At 33.9% G+C, this 19,906-nt stretch overlaps 2 protein-coding genes across 2 annotated transcripts; both read right to left on the reverse strand.

Annotated features, from left to right (window-relative positions):
* Positions 1-3,543: 3,543 nt before the first annotated feature.
* LOC128211572 (uncharacterized) lies at positions 3,544-14,369 on the reverse strand. Its single transcript, XM_052916527.1, has 5 exons — positions 14,220-14,369; positions 7,652-8,013; positions 6,838-7,337; positions 4,674-4,886; positions 3,544-4,157 (listed from the first exon to the last, which is right to left on the reverse strand). Coding segments are annotated over exons 1-5 (1,209 nt in total). The 5' UTR covers positions 14,222-14,369; the 3' UTR covers positions 3,544-4,025.
* Positions 14,370-16,065: 1,696 nt separating this feature from the next.
* On the reverse strand, positions 16,066-17,064 carry LOC128210877 (52 kDa repressor of the inhibitor of the protein kinase-like). The gene has a single exon (XM_052915231.1). The coding sequence runs from the start codon at positions 17,062-17,064 to the stop codon at positions 16,066-16,068; it is 999 nt and encodes a 332-aa protein (XP_052771191.1).
* Between the last annotated feature and the right edge of the window lie 2,842 nt (positions 17,065-19,906).

A 19,906-nucleotide genomic window follows, 5' to 3' on the forward strand; every position in this document is an offset into this window, starting at 1 on the left:
GTACCCGGTCTTATGGCGTCACATAGCCTCCTTCTGGTCGTAAAGGCCACCCGAAGTGTGGCAATGTGCTTGTTTTACCCAAATAAGGCGTCCTAGACGTTTGGGGTAAGTTTTGGTCAAGCTGAACCCAAGATGGAAGTTATTGAGCGGCACTAGGTGATAGCCCTGGATGTCCCCTACATGTCAGTACACAGTCTTTGGGCGTCAAATCGCCAACTTAGGATCGTAACAGCCATATTAAGTAGTTGATTGTCAAATTGCTTGGTTTTTAAACATCCACACTAAATAATAATAAAAAAAATGAATTTTGGTCAAAGAGGGGCAGATAAATATTGTCTTGACAGAGCAAAACGCCACTGATATTACAAATGGTTCTTGGAACGCTAATTGCAAAACTTGGGCAATGATAACTGGAGAATAAAAATCTTTGCTATTCAAATAGATTTTTTTTGGTAACCTAGTTTCTCACTCAATATAACCAATATTCAAATTACTTTTGAGCAAGTCCCTTTTCTATCTTATAAAAGTTGTTTCTTGTGTGTTCTCAAGATTTGTCTTTGATTTCACTAAGTGACTATTTCAAAGTGACTATTTCGTTGACCCGATCAATATTCAAACGACATATTTCATGAGACAACTTTCTTAATGATCATAAATGGAGAATGTACCTATTGATATTAATGCAGTGTGTTGGGACCCAACGTCATGAGTCCCGCATCCGCAAAACAGAATTGCAAGTTCAAGTTTTTTTCAAGTTTTATTCATACTCTTGGCCCACATGGGCATGAGAGGTAACAAAAACATGTATCAAAACATACAACAGCAAGAAAAATATAAATATGAAAATGAACAGCAAAAAAACAAACAAACAAACATATCAGCATATCATGAAAAGTATTTTAGAATAAAATTAAGGAAGATGATTCAAATAAAATTCAGCATTATTATTTTTGCAAAAAGTGCTTGCTTTATCAATGTATTTTTATCAGAACTACACATTAAATTTTTATAGTTCAAAATATTTGGATATCTACAGAAGTTATGATTAACATATTTACGTCTTTCATAAATAAAGTGATTACAATTAAAAATATAATGAAATTCGTCTCCTAGTTCTTGTCTATCACACAGTGAACACAGTCTTTTTCCTCTTTCAATGCCATAGAAACGACCCTTTTCAATAGGTAAATTAAAATTTAGGCATCTAAATCTACAAAGATCAATAGCCAAGTTTTTTGGCAAACATTGCAGATAATTCTCCAGTTTCATTTCAATTTTATAGATCCTATAGTTCAAACATTTAGGAGAATCATAAACACTGCTATGCCAGTTTTGTAGATATTAATCATACAATGCAGATTTCGTTTTATTCTTAAAATAATTTAAATTAGGTATACTCTGCATAATATAATACTCTGAACATCCAATGTTATCTAGAATATTTTTAATTTTGACAATCCATTCACAATGTAGAATACCCTTTTCATGTAAATTATACATAGTTCGATACAAAATTGAAATTATTCTATCTTTATTACCACTAACTAATCTACCCCAGAAATTAAACATACTGGAATAATCGTTATGGGGGTTAATTGTCCGCCGCACTGAGTAGTGGGGATACAGTGAAACGTGTAGCGCCTTTGTATTTTCCAAATTTTAATCCGAAACCAACAACAGACTTATAACAGTGAACAGTTTAGGAAGTGTATTATGTTTTAATTCGAATTAACTTAATAATGCTTCTTAAGCCGTCACAAGGTTTTTGTTAGTTTCACAAAGTTAATGTTTGTTTACACTAAGTATGTATAACAAAATTTCATTTAGAACTAAAGATGCAATGTCCTTCACAAAGTCTCATAAAGTAACACCAAGTATTCTTAATGCTATTATCATTAACTTACATGTATGTCTTACAACGAATATCGTATATCTTCGTTTACAAGACAGATGTTTGTCGTTTATAGTCCTAAAATTATCAGCGAATTTCAGCGAATATGTACGGTATAATAATTTAATTTGCTGTTGCTATGATTCAATATTCATGTATTGACATAGTGTTTGACCAGACATGGCCCATATTTGATTTCACGTATTCACTCATTATGAGCAAGTTTCTACGTCCCTTTGAGTGAACACCTATTCCAAAACGAAACTGGCTTTGCCCTTATATTCTAACATTACTTAATCGAGTGCGTTAACATCATTTGTTAATGCACATTTATATAACATGTTTGGTTCTGCATATGCCTTTTCCAATTCATACAATTGATCACTGAATCACTAATCATATCGACTGGAATGTAATCACTTTGAAAATTTAAACAAAATGAAATTGGCCTATGTATTGACATGTGTTTTGCAACTGCCATCAGTTACTTGCATAACACAAATAGCTTCTAATGATATGCAGATATAGTTAAGATTCGACGAACCACAACTGCCATTTAACAACGACGTCTCAAATGAACATAAGCATATATTAAGCATATCAAAATCGCTCATAAATCTATCAAAATGTTTCAAGTCTTCTGTCTCTAGTATTAAACAGGTTTGCGTTAATCTAAGCATCAAAATCACCGATAAAATGTCGTGCTTTTATCACAGTATGTGTAATGCAAATCAATTCATTGGTACATTCCTCGTATTCTGCAATTGGATGGTTAATACAAGGCAAAAACAACTAAAAACATATTTTCTCAGCACAATCTGAAATTGATTTTATGGTCACCGATGTTTAATTGTAAAATGAAATTGTCAAAAAGTTTATGCAACACAATTGATACTCTGCCTCTCCCTATTTTTGCTATTTAATATGTAACCCAGCATTTTCATGAATCGTAGAGTGTCAGAAGTCATCTGAAATTGACTCCATAAAGTGCAGCCTAATGGGTAACAGCCAATGTTCACCAATACCACATACATCAATACCCACATCAGTCAATATCACAAAGGTATACGGCACTAGACATACTGCTGCTTATATTCTATGCCAAGAGGTTAAAGCAACTGTGCACCAGATGATCAAATTGCAGGAAAAGATGAAAATTGTCGAAAACTGACATAAACTTGGTATTAATGTGTACAATGCATTGAAACTTACTAAATGAAGTACCACATAGTTTACAATTTATTTAAGTTTAGCAGTTATTTCGTATTTTTCCATTAAAATATTACTGGGTATGTCTACCTAGTAGAATTCATTCCTTATGCGTGATTAGCTAGTCTATCTTATCACGTGATATTACTAAGTTAGGTATAAAGCTTAAATATACCACTCGTATAGCATATAAGCCTTCGTAGCATAATGGATACAACACTGGACTGCAATTTTGGCGACACGGGTTCGAACCCGGTCTCCGATACATTTTTTTTTTACATTTTGGTACTTTTACAATTATGATATCAAAGCGTAACACATTCTATTAAATAATTGTCCTGAGATTCGTTACAGAAAATATTTTTTGGTGCCAATCTGGTGTACAGTCCCTTTAAGACTGAATGTAGTGACCTTGCTCTGAAAATGAGGATGAAAACAGCAACTGTTTATAGGAGATTATAATCATTATTATATAGCATTTGAAAACACCGAGTACACATTCAGCAAAATCATACATATCTAAGTATAGTAAACACAACAAAAATGAAGTATAGTATTAGAAATGTCTAACAGTTACGCGCAAATGTGTGTTTTGTACAAACAATTAAATGAAATGATGGTGCATATCAATCAAAATCTTTTTGATCTTTACTAATGTATCATATATAATTTTTACACAATTTGTCACGTATACACATACACGCTTCCTAAAATCTCTGTTATATTACGTCTGTTGCTCCCTCTAGCACATAAGCGTGTAAATAGCAAGTAAATCTCGTCTACACGTTAATTTAAAAACATTTAAAATGTCATCCTGCAAGTCATATTTAGAAATACATTTTTTTTGCACCCGCCGAAACACTATATTTACCTTATGAATCATACACTACTGATGACGTGCAATATCATACAATCACACAATGCATTAGGGTGGTAACAGTTTATTCCGTAATGGTTTCACATCCAGTCTTTTCCAGCCAGAAGAGCTCTTTTTATCCTTGATTTCAATCCCAATAACCATGACAACCATAACCAGCTGCCAAATTTCTGAAAAATTCTGAAAAAAGAAAAGAAAGTAGAAAATGAATCCCGATCAAATTCGACGTCGTCAATTATCAGGCATTTGTTGTTGATTATAAGAGATAAGAAAAGAAATGTATTTATTATAGTGACATAAGTAATGAGCAATAAATATAATTATTCTTGACAAAAATATCACACTTCCGGCCCAGTGGATCTATAAATCACCTTACAAAAGTAAATTATATTTTTTATATCAAGGTAAAGTATTGTTACTATGAATAATATAGGCAGTCAATATATACATTAAATACATATGGTAATCTATGCAATGACAACAGACATTTATGTTATTTGAGAACATAACAAACATCTTCTTAATAAGTAACCCTTGGTGATATATTCTGCTATCTTCCTGGGATTTAAATGCATAAGCGGTTATAGTTTATTCAATTATTACAGGTTAACATCATTCAGAACATAAGAATTTTTAATTAAAAAATAATGGTTTAAAATTACCAATACAGCTGATTTTTATTTCGTTAGCTCTCACCTTTTCCTTAGATTCAATGAACTGATACTTTTCATTGTGTTTGATAATCCTTAGCTTTTGGTGTCTTCCGTTGTCATCTATAAAGTCCATCGTATATTCTTGTGTAGCATTAGCAGGCAGAACTGGATTGGCACCACTAGCGTATGCTGTTTTATAAGTTGCGTCTGTGTTAGGTGGACTTGAGGAAGCTTTCCTTATCAGAAATGTACCAGCCTGAAAACAACATCAAACTGATTCTCATCATCTGTCATACCTGCTCGTTTGAACACTTAATCGTTTTGGATTGAACATTTTTCAGATTTCCTTTAAAATATAATGCAAACAGTAAATGAGATTATCATGAGAATGCCTGGTTGTTAAGATTTTGGTAGTATATATGATAAGAGTGCTACTAGGAAATGGAACCATGAGTTAGTATTCTATAAACTAGCATGTGTCAGTAGGCGATAGTGGACTGTTGCAGCATGATGTGTACTAGCGTGTGTCAGTAGGCGATGGTTAACATTGACTTCATTAGATTTTTATGGCGTGTCAGTAGGCGATGGTTTAATGTGGCAGCATTAAACAACTTTATATAGTGTGCAAGCAGGCGGTGGTTCACTGTGGCCGCATTATATATACACTTAGTCTGGTGTGTGTCAGTAGGCGGCAGCCCAGCAAACAATTGGCATTGGATCGACGTAAGTTTCATGAAATCATACTTGTGAAGAGGATGATGTTAAATACACTTACTTAAACAATGAACAATTATAATGGTAAATAACAAACTAGTTTAATAACATACACAACAAAATTGCACACGGGTCTTTCAGAATCTGACCAAAGATTAGATTAACACAGAAAAGACTAATATTGATCTCAAAAAAGATTTTTTATTAAAGAGAACAATTAACATTATCTTCTCATACAAAAAATTACAAATCGGCACGTTCAATGCCAAATGATGGCGAATGGGGTTGAATTACATGTACTCTAAATTTTCATTAAAACAGCCTTGTAAAACAACAGAAAATTAATTAGTAGTATGAACTCTTAAACATGTATCATTATCTTTCTGTATTAATATAAATATAAACAGTAAAGCCTCTACAGAAGTAATTGATTATTTACTCTCTCGTCAATATTCAAACATCCAGGTGAGCAATATGGCGGATTGAAATGGATTCATCATTGCGCGGTTCTATTTTAAGAAAAGGAATTAAAATTCACTTACTTTCGGAATTATTGAAATTACATGATAGGAAGCTGTCGATATTAATATTTCTGAAAATCCATGTTCAAAAAGATGAATTGAAACAAAAGATTTCAACAGAAAGAAAAAAGTCTATAAACACGCGACACCATGCGGAAATTCCATAACCGAAACCAAGGGCTCAAACAGGGGAAGCAACTTAAATTATAAAATGATCGATGTATGTGTGTGTATATATATATATATATATATATATATATATATATATATATATATATATATATATATATATATATATATATATATATATATATATATATATATATATATATATATATATATATATATATATAATCATGTGTCAGTAAGCGATTTTTAACTGTGACAGAATTATAACTACTAAAGTGTGCCAGTACGCGTTGTTGAAATCTTGCAGCATTAAATAAAAATAATGTGCATGTAGGCGATCGGGAAATGTGTCAGTATTGCATATACTTTAGTGTGTCAGAAAGCCATGGTTAACTGTGGCAGCATTAGATATACTTAAGTGTATCAGAAAACGACGATGTCTTGTGAAAGCATTATATATACTTTAGTGTGTCAGTAAGCGATTGCGAAATGTTGCAGCTTGGAGATATATTTTGCATATGTCAAAAGACGGTGGAAAAATGTGATAGGATTGAAAATACATAATTAAGTCAATAGATGACGATGAACTGTGGCAGCATCATATATACTATAGTGTGGCAGTATGCAATGGTGGTGAATTGCGGTAGCATTATTTAAACTTAAGTGTGCCAAAACTACGTAAGCATAATATATACTGTAATACGTTAGTCCTCAAAACTATTTAGAAAACGTACAAATATCCCATAGCATAGGCAATATCCACCAAAGAAACATATCTTCTATAACTTATTGGCCGGGGACTTTTGCAAAAACATCAATGTTATGCGTCAGAAAATAGCATACCGGTTTTCCTCTGAGTCTCGCCTTGGCTTCATCCTTACTAACATCACCGTGGAACCAGCTAAATCGGTATAAATCAACGTTATGGTGACATCTATACTCCCAATGACAAGCAAAAATATCGACAGCATTTCCTCGACTTTCTCGTATAAAACGTTGAACATCTGTATTTTTCAAAATTGCTTTCATATTTTCACGTGTATTGTTTTTGGACTTGATAGTTAACCTTTTATTATCATTTGGTCGGTTGTATGCCTCAAGATCCAAGTACGGTGCGTTACTCGTTTCAGCACTAGGACACTGGGCTGGGCCGCGGGAACAGGGTGGAGGCGCAGTCGCAACTTGCTCAGGTAATATCGTCGGACGGCGATCACGCATAAGTGATTCGTGGATTCTAGCTCTTCGAATATATTCTGGATCTGACTCTTTCTGAGAATGGAATTTGACGTCTTTGGCCAAAGAGTATACCGTATAGGGTCCGTAGGACTTCATTTCAACATCAACTGAAATATATATTTTAAATGGATTATTTGAAACAAATGCTAATCGAGTTATCTGATATCAGTTCAAACCAAAAAGAACAACCATTTGTTACAATGTGTAAGAACGTTAACCCGTTCAGTCCGAAAATAAATATACTAAAAGAATGGATCATGCCATACCGTTAACTGCTTATTCTGAATGTTGTGTATTAGTTGAAGACTCATGATACAGGCTAAGCTTTATGATGCTTTGAGAGTTATCATACTCTTTGCCAGTTATTGAAACCAAATGTATTCTAAATCAATTTCAGTAAGATGATGATCCTATTTCTTACAGCCATTTGGAAAACAATGCAGATAATCGTCTTCGTCTTCAAAATGTATAAGTTGAAAGAAATTGGTCCTCATGTGAATATGAACGTCTTTGTCGTCTTTTCTTATCTGTTCGTCTTCCCTTTCCACTGGTCCATATATCATCACATTCACGTTGCCTTCCCCATCCCGAAAATCTCTCGAATAAATAGGATTCCGATCGTAGTCCTCAGGTTTATCATACGGGTCATCAGCGTCAAAAATGCCTTTATGTTTAATGGTGCTGTGCTGGCAATGGTCATCGAATACACAGTTGCTTTCTATTTCTATTTTAGCCGCGTCTAGTTGTCTGTTCAGCCACTGGATTTTAGCACTCTGTGAAGCCCTATAATACACGAATATCAAAATATAATGGGTGTTAGATATCTACCGAGTTAGTAATCTAGCTTTTTGAGTATTGCCTTCTTGTCTTTGTTAATTAAACAATGACAATGCAGTGGTTCACTAACTTGCTCATGTATGTAATGGGACCCATCAAGACAAAATATACAAACAAAATTACCGCAATCATCTTCGCGCGTTCATAAATCGTGTCGATGATTGTTGTTTATTGACGATGATTGGATTATTAATGCAGGTGCTTGCCATCCGTTATGAAATTAATGTTGTCTGAAATCCAACTGAGCCTCTATTTTTATCTTTTGTGGCGTTAGATGTTTGGTACCTGCTATAAGATATACTCGCCATTTTACTTTAAACAGGTAATAAAATATTGAAGTAGTATATCTTATACACACTGGCCAACATGATGTAAGAATTAAATTATGAACTCCAAATAAATTCTTTAAACCATGCAAACATTTTAAATCGCCTCGACGTCGTGGCGATGTCGCCTCGACGTCGGAATCCGAGGTAGGTTTGACGTGGATTTTTGGTGGGTTTTGAGGCGACTTCGCAGTCATTACCAGAACATCAATCGGTTCGACATTCTTTTAGATATCTTCTGTCTTCACATACAAGTTATTTTTAAAACAACGTTCTCTCTATTTAACAAGATGAAATACTTGAACAAATTTCTCTCCACTGTTAGTCCAGTGAAATCGTGACATATGTTACCATATTGTACATTTTGGGTTAAAATAATTAAATTTTGTCAGGCGACTCATATGCATGTTGAGATTAAAAAAGCTCAGGACCCACCTTAATTTCGTCCAAGATGGCGGCCAAAATGAAGGATTGCCACCATCACTCTTATTATTATAAAGAAGAACTTTTATAAATAAATAAATTGTTATATGATCAAGTAAATACATTATTTATTTTGAATTTACCTTTTTTTGTAAAAATCTTACAAAGAAGCCCTGTACAAATCAGATATGTTTGATAGAATAAGCTTTTTTGTTGAAGTTCATAAATGTTAACAGATTTGCTTTGTTAACATGTACTTCATATACGGTGTCAATATTCTTTTGAAGTCTCTGTTGTAGAAAATTAATGTGAAACTATGCCAATAGCAAATAAAGCTTCTTTCATCTCATGATTGTTATCATTGAAATAACTACACATAATAATGGAATGTCAATCAGGTCAAAAGTGGCTGATTGAAGGAGTAGGTGTTCAAAAGCAGTCTTATATATCAACATGTTCGGCCAAGTATGGTGTATGGAAGTTATGGTATATATTTCCATCGCGTGGTGTCGATCGATAATTCCAAAATTGGCTGCCATAACGTTTCAATTCAGTAAATATGTTATGTTTAAAAATGGCAAATTTGTTGACATAGATAAGGATGAATATTTACTTCAGGTAATAGAGATCAGAGTATGAAAGAAACCCAACAATAATTCAAACATCTTTTTCATCCTTTTTAGTTTATTTATATAAAAAAAATTCAGAATTGGTGATTTCAAAAAAGTATTTTCCTTCAATTAAAATAATATTTAGGGTAATGTTTTCAGTTTTTTTATAACACGCAAATATCACGTCAATTTGTTATGTTTTTTGTTTTCAAGTTTAACTGTTTGGTCTTTCTTGATGAGTTATATGCTAGTAAAATGGATTGCTAAACCTTCAAATACATTTAATTATATAAGCTATCGCTCTCCTATTTCAGCTGATACTTTTAGAAGTTGTCAACTTTATAATACAATAAAAGTACAGGGAAACGTTCTCTATTTTTTAGAGTGAAAAACACTTAAATACGTAAAGCTTAATTATTTTTAACATGTGTAAGAGTTGAATTAAATGCAGATATGAAATATTGATTTGATGTTAGTAATATTAGCTTAATCATTGTCAAGGTGCAAATTGTATGGATATACGATGTAGGTGTTTTACTATACTCAAAAAGTCCAAAATAATTTGAATGTCAAAAAACGAAGTATAACCAATGTCATTTTTCTTCATTGTATTTGAAAAAATCATTACATTAATGAAATCAGTCAAACATGTTTAATTATATTTCATACCTTTTCCAATATTAAAAGTCAAGCTATCTATATACCGTCCATACTTCAGCTCATACAGTGCTTAATAAGCTTCATGTAACATATCTGTGTGAGTTTCCTTTCATCCTATCCAGGCGGAAGCAATAATTATATGTTTATCCAAAGGTGTCGAACCTTATGTGCTGTCATTCTAGTACCAAACAACCCAAAAACAAAATCTTTGGCAGGTCAAATAAGTATTTAGAAATCATGTTGTTATAAGTCCACTGAGTGCCTAAAACCTCATAAGAGGGGGGGGGGAAATAAAAATAGTCTTTTGTATATACAATAGGTCCCCAGCAGCCCTCCGTATACCTATTGTGGGTACAGTGAAGCCAAATAATTATCAAACAAACACCAGCCGGGGTTTACAAAAGTCCAGCCAGAGCTTATTCAACCACATTTTGGCTACTATCTATACAAATCTGCCATACAGCCACCATACAGCCACCATAGACTGACTGTTCTCAAGTCCGCTGTTTGTTCTAAAAACCTTTTTACAGTCCATATTGTACTAAAATTACAATAAAGAGGCAATTAAGCTATACCATGTGCAAATAAACACTAGTTTTGCTGAATTTGAAACCATGACGTATAAGTAAATCCTATATAGTCAATTCGATGCCCAGTTAATTCGAATTTTGCTGCAAAAAGTTTATTTACTGTCAAACATATCACAGGAGGTACTTATATCTCGGTACCAAATCTACAGTATAAGTCCATCATGTGTCATGCAAGCACCAAAGCATCGTAATAATCAGCATTCTTAACCACAAAAAGCATCTACACGAACCCTTCGAGCGTTTGACCTTTAATGGTTACAGTAAAGCATTTTCATATATATATATATATATATATATTTAACTCCCATAAGGTCTATACAAAGTCAATCAAAAGCTCTATCTTTTTAATTTGACTACAATTTAGAACCAAACAAACAGATTCAAAACAAACTGGGAATTTCTAATAAAGCCTTTGCATTGCAAAAGGCTTCATTCATCAACCATGATCCCAATTTGTAGCAAAACAAAACCATGGGCTGCTCTTATTAAGCATACTGATTTCAAAATTGAACACATTCTGGTAACCATTCATTTAAAGACCCAAACGAATCTAAGTATAACTCTAATTGAGTAAAAAACCCAGTTTGAATACCACAAGCCCATTCAGAGCTTAAATGTCATGTGCATTTCTTATAAAGCCTACTGAGTTCTAAAGGCTCCACATTTTGACAACAACAAACTCCGTTCAACGCCGAACGATCACATGCAAAACTTAAATAAAGCATACTCCCTGCCAAATAATACAGTTTGGCAAACATAAACCCGATTGAGAGCCGAACAATCACCTGCGAAACTTTTATAAAGCATACTTCGTGCCAAATAATACAGGGTGACAAACATAAACCCGATTGAGAGCCGAACAATCACCTGCGAAACTTTTATAAAGCATACTTCGTGCCAAATAATACAGTGTGACAAATATAAACCCGATTGAGAGCCGAACAATCACCTGTGAAACTTTTATAAAGCATACTTCGTGCCAAATAATACAGTGTGACAAACATAAACCCGATTGAGAGCCGAACAATCACCTGCGAAACTTTTATAAAGCATACTTCGTGCCAAATAATACAGTGTGACAAACATAAAGCCCATTCAGAGCACAACAGAGAAATATGAAGATCTTATTAAGTAAAAAAGCATGTCTTTGCAAAATCAATGAAGACCATTCAGAGCAAAAACCCATGCACGGCTCTACTTAAGTACATTATGTGTCGAATAAACTAAGTTTACCATAACGATTTTTCAGAGCCAACGAAACATGTATTCAGCTCTAATTAAGCTTTAAATATCACATTAATTGGCCCAATGCAGTGCCAAAAAACTCAGTGCAAAGTTGTCAACACGTTGGCAACCATTAAGCCCTTTTCAAAATTTATGCAAAAAGCTACAGAAACAAGCTCAGTAGCAAAATGTTTAAACATAAACCCGGTTTAATGGCACTGGGCAGACGCAAAGCCTATTCAGCTCATGTGCAGCTGTCATTAAGCATGTTCTGTGCCAATTAGACAACATGTCGGCAACAAGTTAGACCGTTCAGAGCAAAACAAACCACGCGCTGTTCACAATAGGCATGCCCAGTGCCAAAAAACTTTTTGACAACCATAAAACCAATTCAAAGCCAACAAATCCAATGTTACACTCAATAATTAAGACAAGTCGTCCATGCCACGTGTTGGGCATGAGTGGATTTGTGGACTTATTGAATAATTTGTGAGAAGGTCCTTACCCTACCCATAACACTAGTAGTTTACTAAATTATGTTAACGGTTCCATAAAAAGTAAGCTGATGCTAATGAAAACTATCTAATTTATATTAATGTCATGCCCATGTAGTTACACACAAATTGCATAAGCATCAAAAACTAGAACATTATACAGGAATTTCTTTCATTGACCGTGAAATGGCCTTGGGATAGTAACATAATGTAAACTTAAGGTACACTGGGAACAAGAGCAATAAACTTTTAAATAAATAGTCTTATCTTATTAATTGTGTGTCATATTCTCATATAATTTATCGCGGCCATCTTGAACGCCATCTTGTATCTTTTGGTCCTCAACATAGTAAGGTAATATAACATTAAGTTCAAACATGTCTTTTATCCTCAAACTCATTAAATGGATGTAAATGTTCAAACATTTCGTCATGATAAGCATCAAATTTTTAAATTTAGGGTTCTTTCCGGTTAAAATCAATAAAGTAATCATTATCAAGGATATTATGATTGCAAGGGCAACTCAAGATCTTGTTTTGAGAAGTATATGTATAAATATTTTAAAAGTTCACTTTTAACATATTAATCATCCTTAAATGTATCGAAACAAGCAATTTATTCAGGTCACAGGAAGTACCGCGACTATATAGTGATGGAATTATGGTGGTGGTGGTCATCTTTAGGATTGGTCGCCATATTGGATAAATGAGTGGGTCCTTCATGGGCCGTATTTAATGAGCAAATTAGATAGAGCTTAAATTTAAGATTAGAAACTAAGTGTTTTGTTTAGCATTTTTATTTAGCTGACCAATAGGCTGAATCACTGTGGCATGTGTAAGGATACGGATAAGAACAATATCGAATACTGACCCTAACTTTTTTCTCGATCATTCACCTATTTTTGCAAGTGTACAATGTTATAAACATATTTAAGTTTACCCACTGTGCCCATGTTTACATTATATCTACCTACTATGTAGCTTTAACTTAATTTATTTCATCATAGTTATTGAATAATACATAAAATCGTTTATAAAAACAACTAACGTACACTTTTATCATTTGTTTTCATAATTTACTTTATTTGATCATTTCGAGATATCTAAAATGGAAGTTTTAAACAACTTACGGTAAACTCTAGTGAATTAAACTCAAGGGATTAATTATATGTTAAAGAATAAAGATTTTCACCAACTGTAAGGACATAGGTCCGATATCGGACCGATATATTTTACGATCTAAAACTAAAAGCATTTAAAAACAATTCAATATAAATCAAGAGTATTTCGGTTATTAAAATATATTATTAACCATAAAGCTACTCTGTGTTTTGTTTTTATCATTAAATTCATTGGGTTATTTTGATATAAAGAACGAGAACCTGATCAAACTTATTTTGAAATCCACAATGTATGTTACGTACCCAAAACATAACATTTACCACCCAAATTTTCATTGGATTTTCAATTGAAATAATTTTGAAATAACACGAAACTGTATTTTCGTATGACAAAAAAAAATGTGAATTTAATTGTTGTTGTTTATTTAAATTATTTAAAATCAACCGTAAGTGTTAAACGCGTGACAAGAACACTCTTAAACATTCGTTTGCGTAGGCAGTAATTAAAAGATGTAAAAGATTGAGCCAAAGGTCATTTATGCATTTTAGTATTTTACACTAAGTTACCTGTGATCACATAAATATCAACTAGTTTCGTTTTACTAGTCTATGTTTATAGTCTTAAAATATGAATTTAAATCTGCAAAAATATACTCGTTTTGTAAACAATGGCTCAAAAAATAAAACAAAATATTAGAACTTACATATTTTTTTCACGTCTAAGACATTATAACTGAGAATTTAATCCATTTAAGTTTAAGATCTGTAACCGTTTCATATCAGGAAGTAGACGAATCCTAACAAGTGTGTTACGGGTTAGATAATCTTCATAAATACGTATCGAGTATCGGTTTATGCTGGCTGTATTTGGCACATTCGTACTGCATGTTAAATGATATTCACATGAATCAGTTGTATGAAATCTTAAAATCAGGGCGTTATTCTCTACGTCTCGTATTACACGATGCATTTATTTCTTATAACACACATATTACGTACGTCTCATTTTGAAATTAAACGTATTCATTTCTCTGTCCTTTATCTAACTGTTATTAATATTGGTATTTTAAAGATAAAACTGGTTATTAATGTTTTTATTTATCTTAACATTTCTCTGTTTATTATCAAGCTTTCTGTTAAATGTGTTAAAGATGTTAAACGGAAGATCATTACTCTCAAAATAAACTGCAAACTTTCGGTTTTTCTTATCCAATGAGAGGACAGTGTATGTCGGTTTTTCCAATACAATTATTTAAGTAAATCAGCAGACAGCCGTTATTGATTTAAATCAGGTAAAGCGATAAATATTAACAGTGACTTGTCCATTTATAAGGTAGTTTACACAATAAAATGTAGATCACTAAAAGGTTAAATTCCATAAATTCTGATGTTTTCATTTAAGTGTTTGCAGCCAGATTGTTGAAATTTACTTACAGTGTGATGCAAAGCGTAATCATTATTTTTAGTTATTTAACCACTTTTTAAGTCTACCGCTTCAACCATTTATATTCAAAAACTACTGACTGTTAATCTACTGAACTAAATGTACAAGACAACTTGAGAAATACTGCCGTCGCATTGAACAAGATATAATATTGAACACTAAAATATTAAAAAACAACTGGAATCTATGTATGTAATAATCTAGAAAAGTCAATAGTATGTAGTTAATTCATTTCATTCTAAATTTGAATCAACACGTAAATATCCAGTCATAATATACTGAATATGGATATCTACGAACAAGTTTTTCTCAAAATGTATTCATACAAACAAGTTCGGTGTTATGTTTTGGCTTAAAGCTGTGCCCCTAGATGGAGTTTTCGTTAAATGTGGGACTACAGGGATTTCTACTCTCCAATGTACTATAGTGTTAAGATCATAAACAAATTATGTGGGTGTTACGTTACGTTTTTCTATTTTATATATATACATGTATAACCCTCTTATATTTGCTTAAGTCTCGTTAATTTTACTGCTATATTCTCTCGACATTTCTTTCAATAATCAGTTATAACACATGCATCATTGTGAACATTGGTTGTGGTATGAGTCCAGGAACAGTGTTTTATGGGAAAATTGAGTTAAAAACATCCTTAATGGAAGTGTGTGTGTGTGTGTACCTTGACGTTGAAATATAATCCAGTGAATGCAAGAAATAATATGTATAACCAGGGGCGTAGCGTGGGCAGAATTGAGTTTACTTGAAATATGGTATTTGTTTGTGGGGGGTCGTCCCCCGGAATTTTTTTTTTAGAAGAACGCAAAATCAGGGGTTTATGGGCTTAAAATGATATCAACTGTATTGTTTTTGAAGCTGTTTTTTGTCTAGTTTTTCAAAATAAAATGAAGGAGATCATATATATGACTTGCCAGACATTTAATAAAACACGTTTTCTTACGATCTAATATAATTATCGCGGTTCAAAGTCATGATCTACTTCAAATGTATAACTATCAGTCGTCATAGTTTGATAATTATAAATGACTACAGACGTTATATAATGATTTCAGGTTAAGAATTGATATATTGTTGTTCTTTGTCATTGTTTAAACACGAAATATAAGAGCTAGTCTTCTGTTATTGCGCCTAGCAAAGATGTCGACCACTCTCTCGGAACTGATCTCCCTATCTCTGTAAATATTTATCAAACCTAAGCCAGAGAGTCGTTCTGTTGTCATGGTGTTTCTCAGATACGTTTTAACGCGCTTCATCGTCGAAAACGACCTTTCTGCTGTTGCCGTAGAAACTGGCATAGCCAGTAAAATTGATAGGCACATTCTTATGTTTGGATACAATTCCAAAGGGGCTCTTTTTATAGCTGTTTCAAGTGAGTTGGGGACATCTTTCGGCGTCACTGCTCTCCATCTCGTTTTCCAACGTCGAACTTCGTTGCAGAATTGATCAATGTCGCCGTTGATATCAGCCTCAAATTCGGTAAAGATTTGCTGCACCGTCTCATTTTCCAGCTCACCAACCTGGTTTGGAATGAGGTACTGCGCCCTAAAACGCCCATGTGGAACAAGAAGGCGATCCCTCAATTCTGTAATGAGATGATCTACGAATTTTTTATACATGTTTCGTCTCCAGAAGTCTGATGGTGTTGCTGCTGGAGCATTAGGCCTGTTTTCCTGCCTTTTAGCGTTACGAGGAATCGAAGGCTCCACTCCAACTTGCTGCGCCAAAACCACCGCTTTAGTAAACAAACTGTCCCAAGTACTATCATCGTTCCTATCAGTATCGAGTTGGGCTGTTAAAACCCTCGCCTCTAACGATGCTTGAACAAGATCGCAATTTTCTTTCTGCAACATCTTGGACAGAGGAACGACGCCACTGAGAATGTACTCGACAGCTACAAGAGTGACGATAAAGTCGAAGCTTAAGATCCCGCTTCTGTATGATGCAGCTTTTGTATCTCCATGTTCAGTTGCGAGCACATTCAGTGCTGATTCAACGGCTGTAAATGCGGACACAAACGTGAATAGAGCGTCAGCCATGGCAGCCCAACGCGTCGCACAGAGAGACTGTAGTTTGGTTCTTTTCTCCATCTCTTGCTAGCTAGCATGATCTCCTGCCAGCTGCTCTTTAAAGCATAGCATTCGCTTAGCAGAATAGTTAAACGCAAATGCGATGGTTTGCACAAGATCCATCATATTCCTTGCGTAGACCACAGTTGATGCGTGGACAATGGCAAGATTCAAGCAGTGTGCCTTACAGTGTGTATATACAGCTCCTGGATACTGTTCTCTTATCCTTGCTTGAACGCCTCTGAACCTGTATATCAAAGATGAAATAGAGTAGGATTAGCAATAAACAAATCATATATTGTCTATGTGTGTCAGTGCATTTTAAAGCCCTAAATTACACATAAACAACATTTTGCCCAAGATATTTTCGTAAACTTACCAAAAGCTATCGATACTATTACTAATTCTAGCTATAATTAGCTTTTTCGAAAATCACCGAACAGTTCGGGGTGTCTCTAAGTCTTTCGCGTATCGAGATTCAAATCCAAACATCCAAATTAAGGGAACGTTTATATACTAACGGGAACGTTTTGAATACAATGGCTGTTGAATAACAAACTTTAAACATGTGTATACATATATAAGTATATATATACAGCCATAACTCGCATCCGTGTCTATGGTGTTTATATTGCAGGTTTGTTGTTAATATTACACCTTTATAAATTTTATCAGTCGTTACACCAAATTGGCACAGTGTTGGTTAATGATACCTTTAACGATTTGTTTTAAATGTGAAATTACCGTCCGCTCATGTTAGCAGCGCCGTCATAGCCCTGACCTCTCATCTTGTCGAGTTGAATGTTCAAGGCGCGCAGATTGCCCAAAAAGGCTGCGGTCAGCGTGGCACCGTCTGTGGCTTCACATTCGGCAAATCCCAAGAATTCTTCTCTCAGGACACTTTAAGCGTCATCATAGAATCTGAACAATGATGTGTTGAGAAAAATTAATTTCAAACTGAGAAAACCAGACCTTTAAAGCTGCACTCTCACAGATATACCGTTTTTACAACTTATTTATATATTGTCTTGGAAAGAACAATTTTTTGCGTAAATAACTGCAAAAGATTGCTGACAAAAGATCAGATCGTAATTTTTCATATTGCCGTTCGAAAATTAATGTATTATGGTTACTAACGGTTTAAGAAAAATGCATAAAACATCAATTTTTGAACTAAGATATGAAAATCTGCGATCTAATTTTTGTCAGCAGTCTAATACAACTGGTTTCCATGCATTTTCGTAAAGAATGGCTTGTTATAAGACAAAAAATAAAACAAAGTTATCAAAACGTTCAATCTGTGAGAGTGCAGCTTTAAAACATTAAAACACAATAAAGGTAATGTACGATGTATGATAATGACCACGTAAAAAGATATGGTAGTATTTCTGTAGGCCGTCGTAGAAATATATTTGATTACGCAATTATCGTTTAAGCCGTAAACACTTCACAATTTACCTCACACACAACACCATCTGTTCCATCGTCGCCGCATCCGTAGCCTCGTCAGCGATAAACCCGAAACAAGGGGCCTTGTTGCATGCTGACACGATATCTTCGACGAGAAGTTCTCCACATATAGAAATGAATTCGTTTTGAATTTCTGGAGACGTGTATTTAGTGGAAGAATCTCCTTTCTTTAAGTGTTCTCTCAGCAAGGGGTTGTGTTTAGCTTGGAAGCGAAGCAATGCCTCAAAGTTGCCTTCTCCTTCGGAGTGTTCACGCAAGGCTATGTTTTGTTGTCCACATAAAACAATAGCATCGACGATGCTTACCAACACCTGTCGGTTTTTCTCAACTAGCATAATGTGTGAGCTTGATAACGTACTCATAATGTCCTTTTTCTGCCCTTCCATGATAGCGACAAAGTTATCAGCTGCTTCTGTGGCACTGGCATGGGAGGAACTCTTCTTGTGACCCGCTGCATGAAAACAATATTAAAACATGTTACCTCATTTATGCAGATGAAATCATCGATATATCTTAATAGTTTAAAAAATCGAAATAGAATGTATTTCATTTTAAACAAGCTATTGCAGTATTGCCAGCAATACATAAGTCGCCTGCAGGTTTGGCGGAGTAAAAAGCCGAGTTCCTTCATGCAATTTTATAGGCAGAAAGGGTTTTTTGGAAATTAAATAAATCATAACCTGTAATCATTGACAGAAGCTATTGCCTTTATTTATATACTAAGTTTAATTAACCTACCTAGGGTATTTTTTAAGTATTGCATTATCCAGTTTGTTTGCGTTTTCAAAGTATGTGTGTTGCCATAGCAACCCCAATATTTTTGTGACGCTTTTGTCATGCTAGATGAATACTTGCCATCATGCCCCCTATACACAGACACAATTTCATAAACCAAGCTCGTTTACTTTGTAATTGCAAAATCAACTTTATGGTATTTTCAGCGTTACTGTTCCTATAGCAACCAAAATATTTGTCGTACAAAATAATAAACTAACGTGCATAAGCCCCAAAATGCTCAATGGTTTTAGTATAAGTGTACATAAGTTACCTATATTCTTGGTGATGTTGCTCCAGTCTGTGAGAGGTGCCGATACCAAGACCTTGACTTTTTCTTCGGAGTTGCCAAACAAGTAGCACGGCCCGCAATATATACCATCTTTGGATACGGAATAGCGAAGCCAACTGTTTTCTGTCAACCACTTATGGTTTAGTTTTCGAAAGCACCCTGCTTGATATCTAAGAATAAATCATATGTAACTATAAGCAAGTGTATAATGAATTTTCGGCAGTTTATTGAAAAAAGAATTGTTAAAGGTTCATGATAAGGGATATAATTTCATTCATTTTTCATATATAGCAATAATTGCAAGGTGTTTGGATATATGTGCTCAAT

Source organism: Mya arenaria, chromosome 12, assembly GCF_026914265.1.
Source record: "Mya arenaria isolate MELC-2E11 chromosome 12, ASM2691426v1".
Lineage (NCBI taxonomy): Eukaryota > Metazoa > Mollusca > Bivalvia > Myida > Myidae > Mya > Mya arenaria.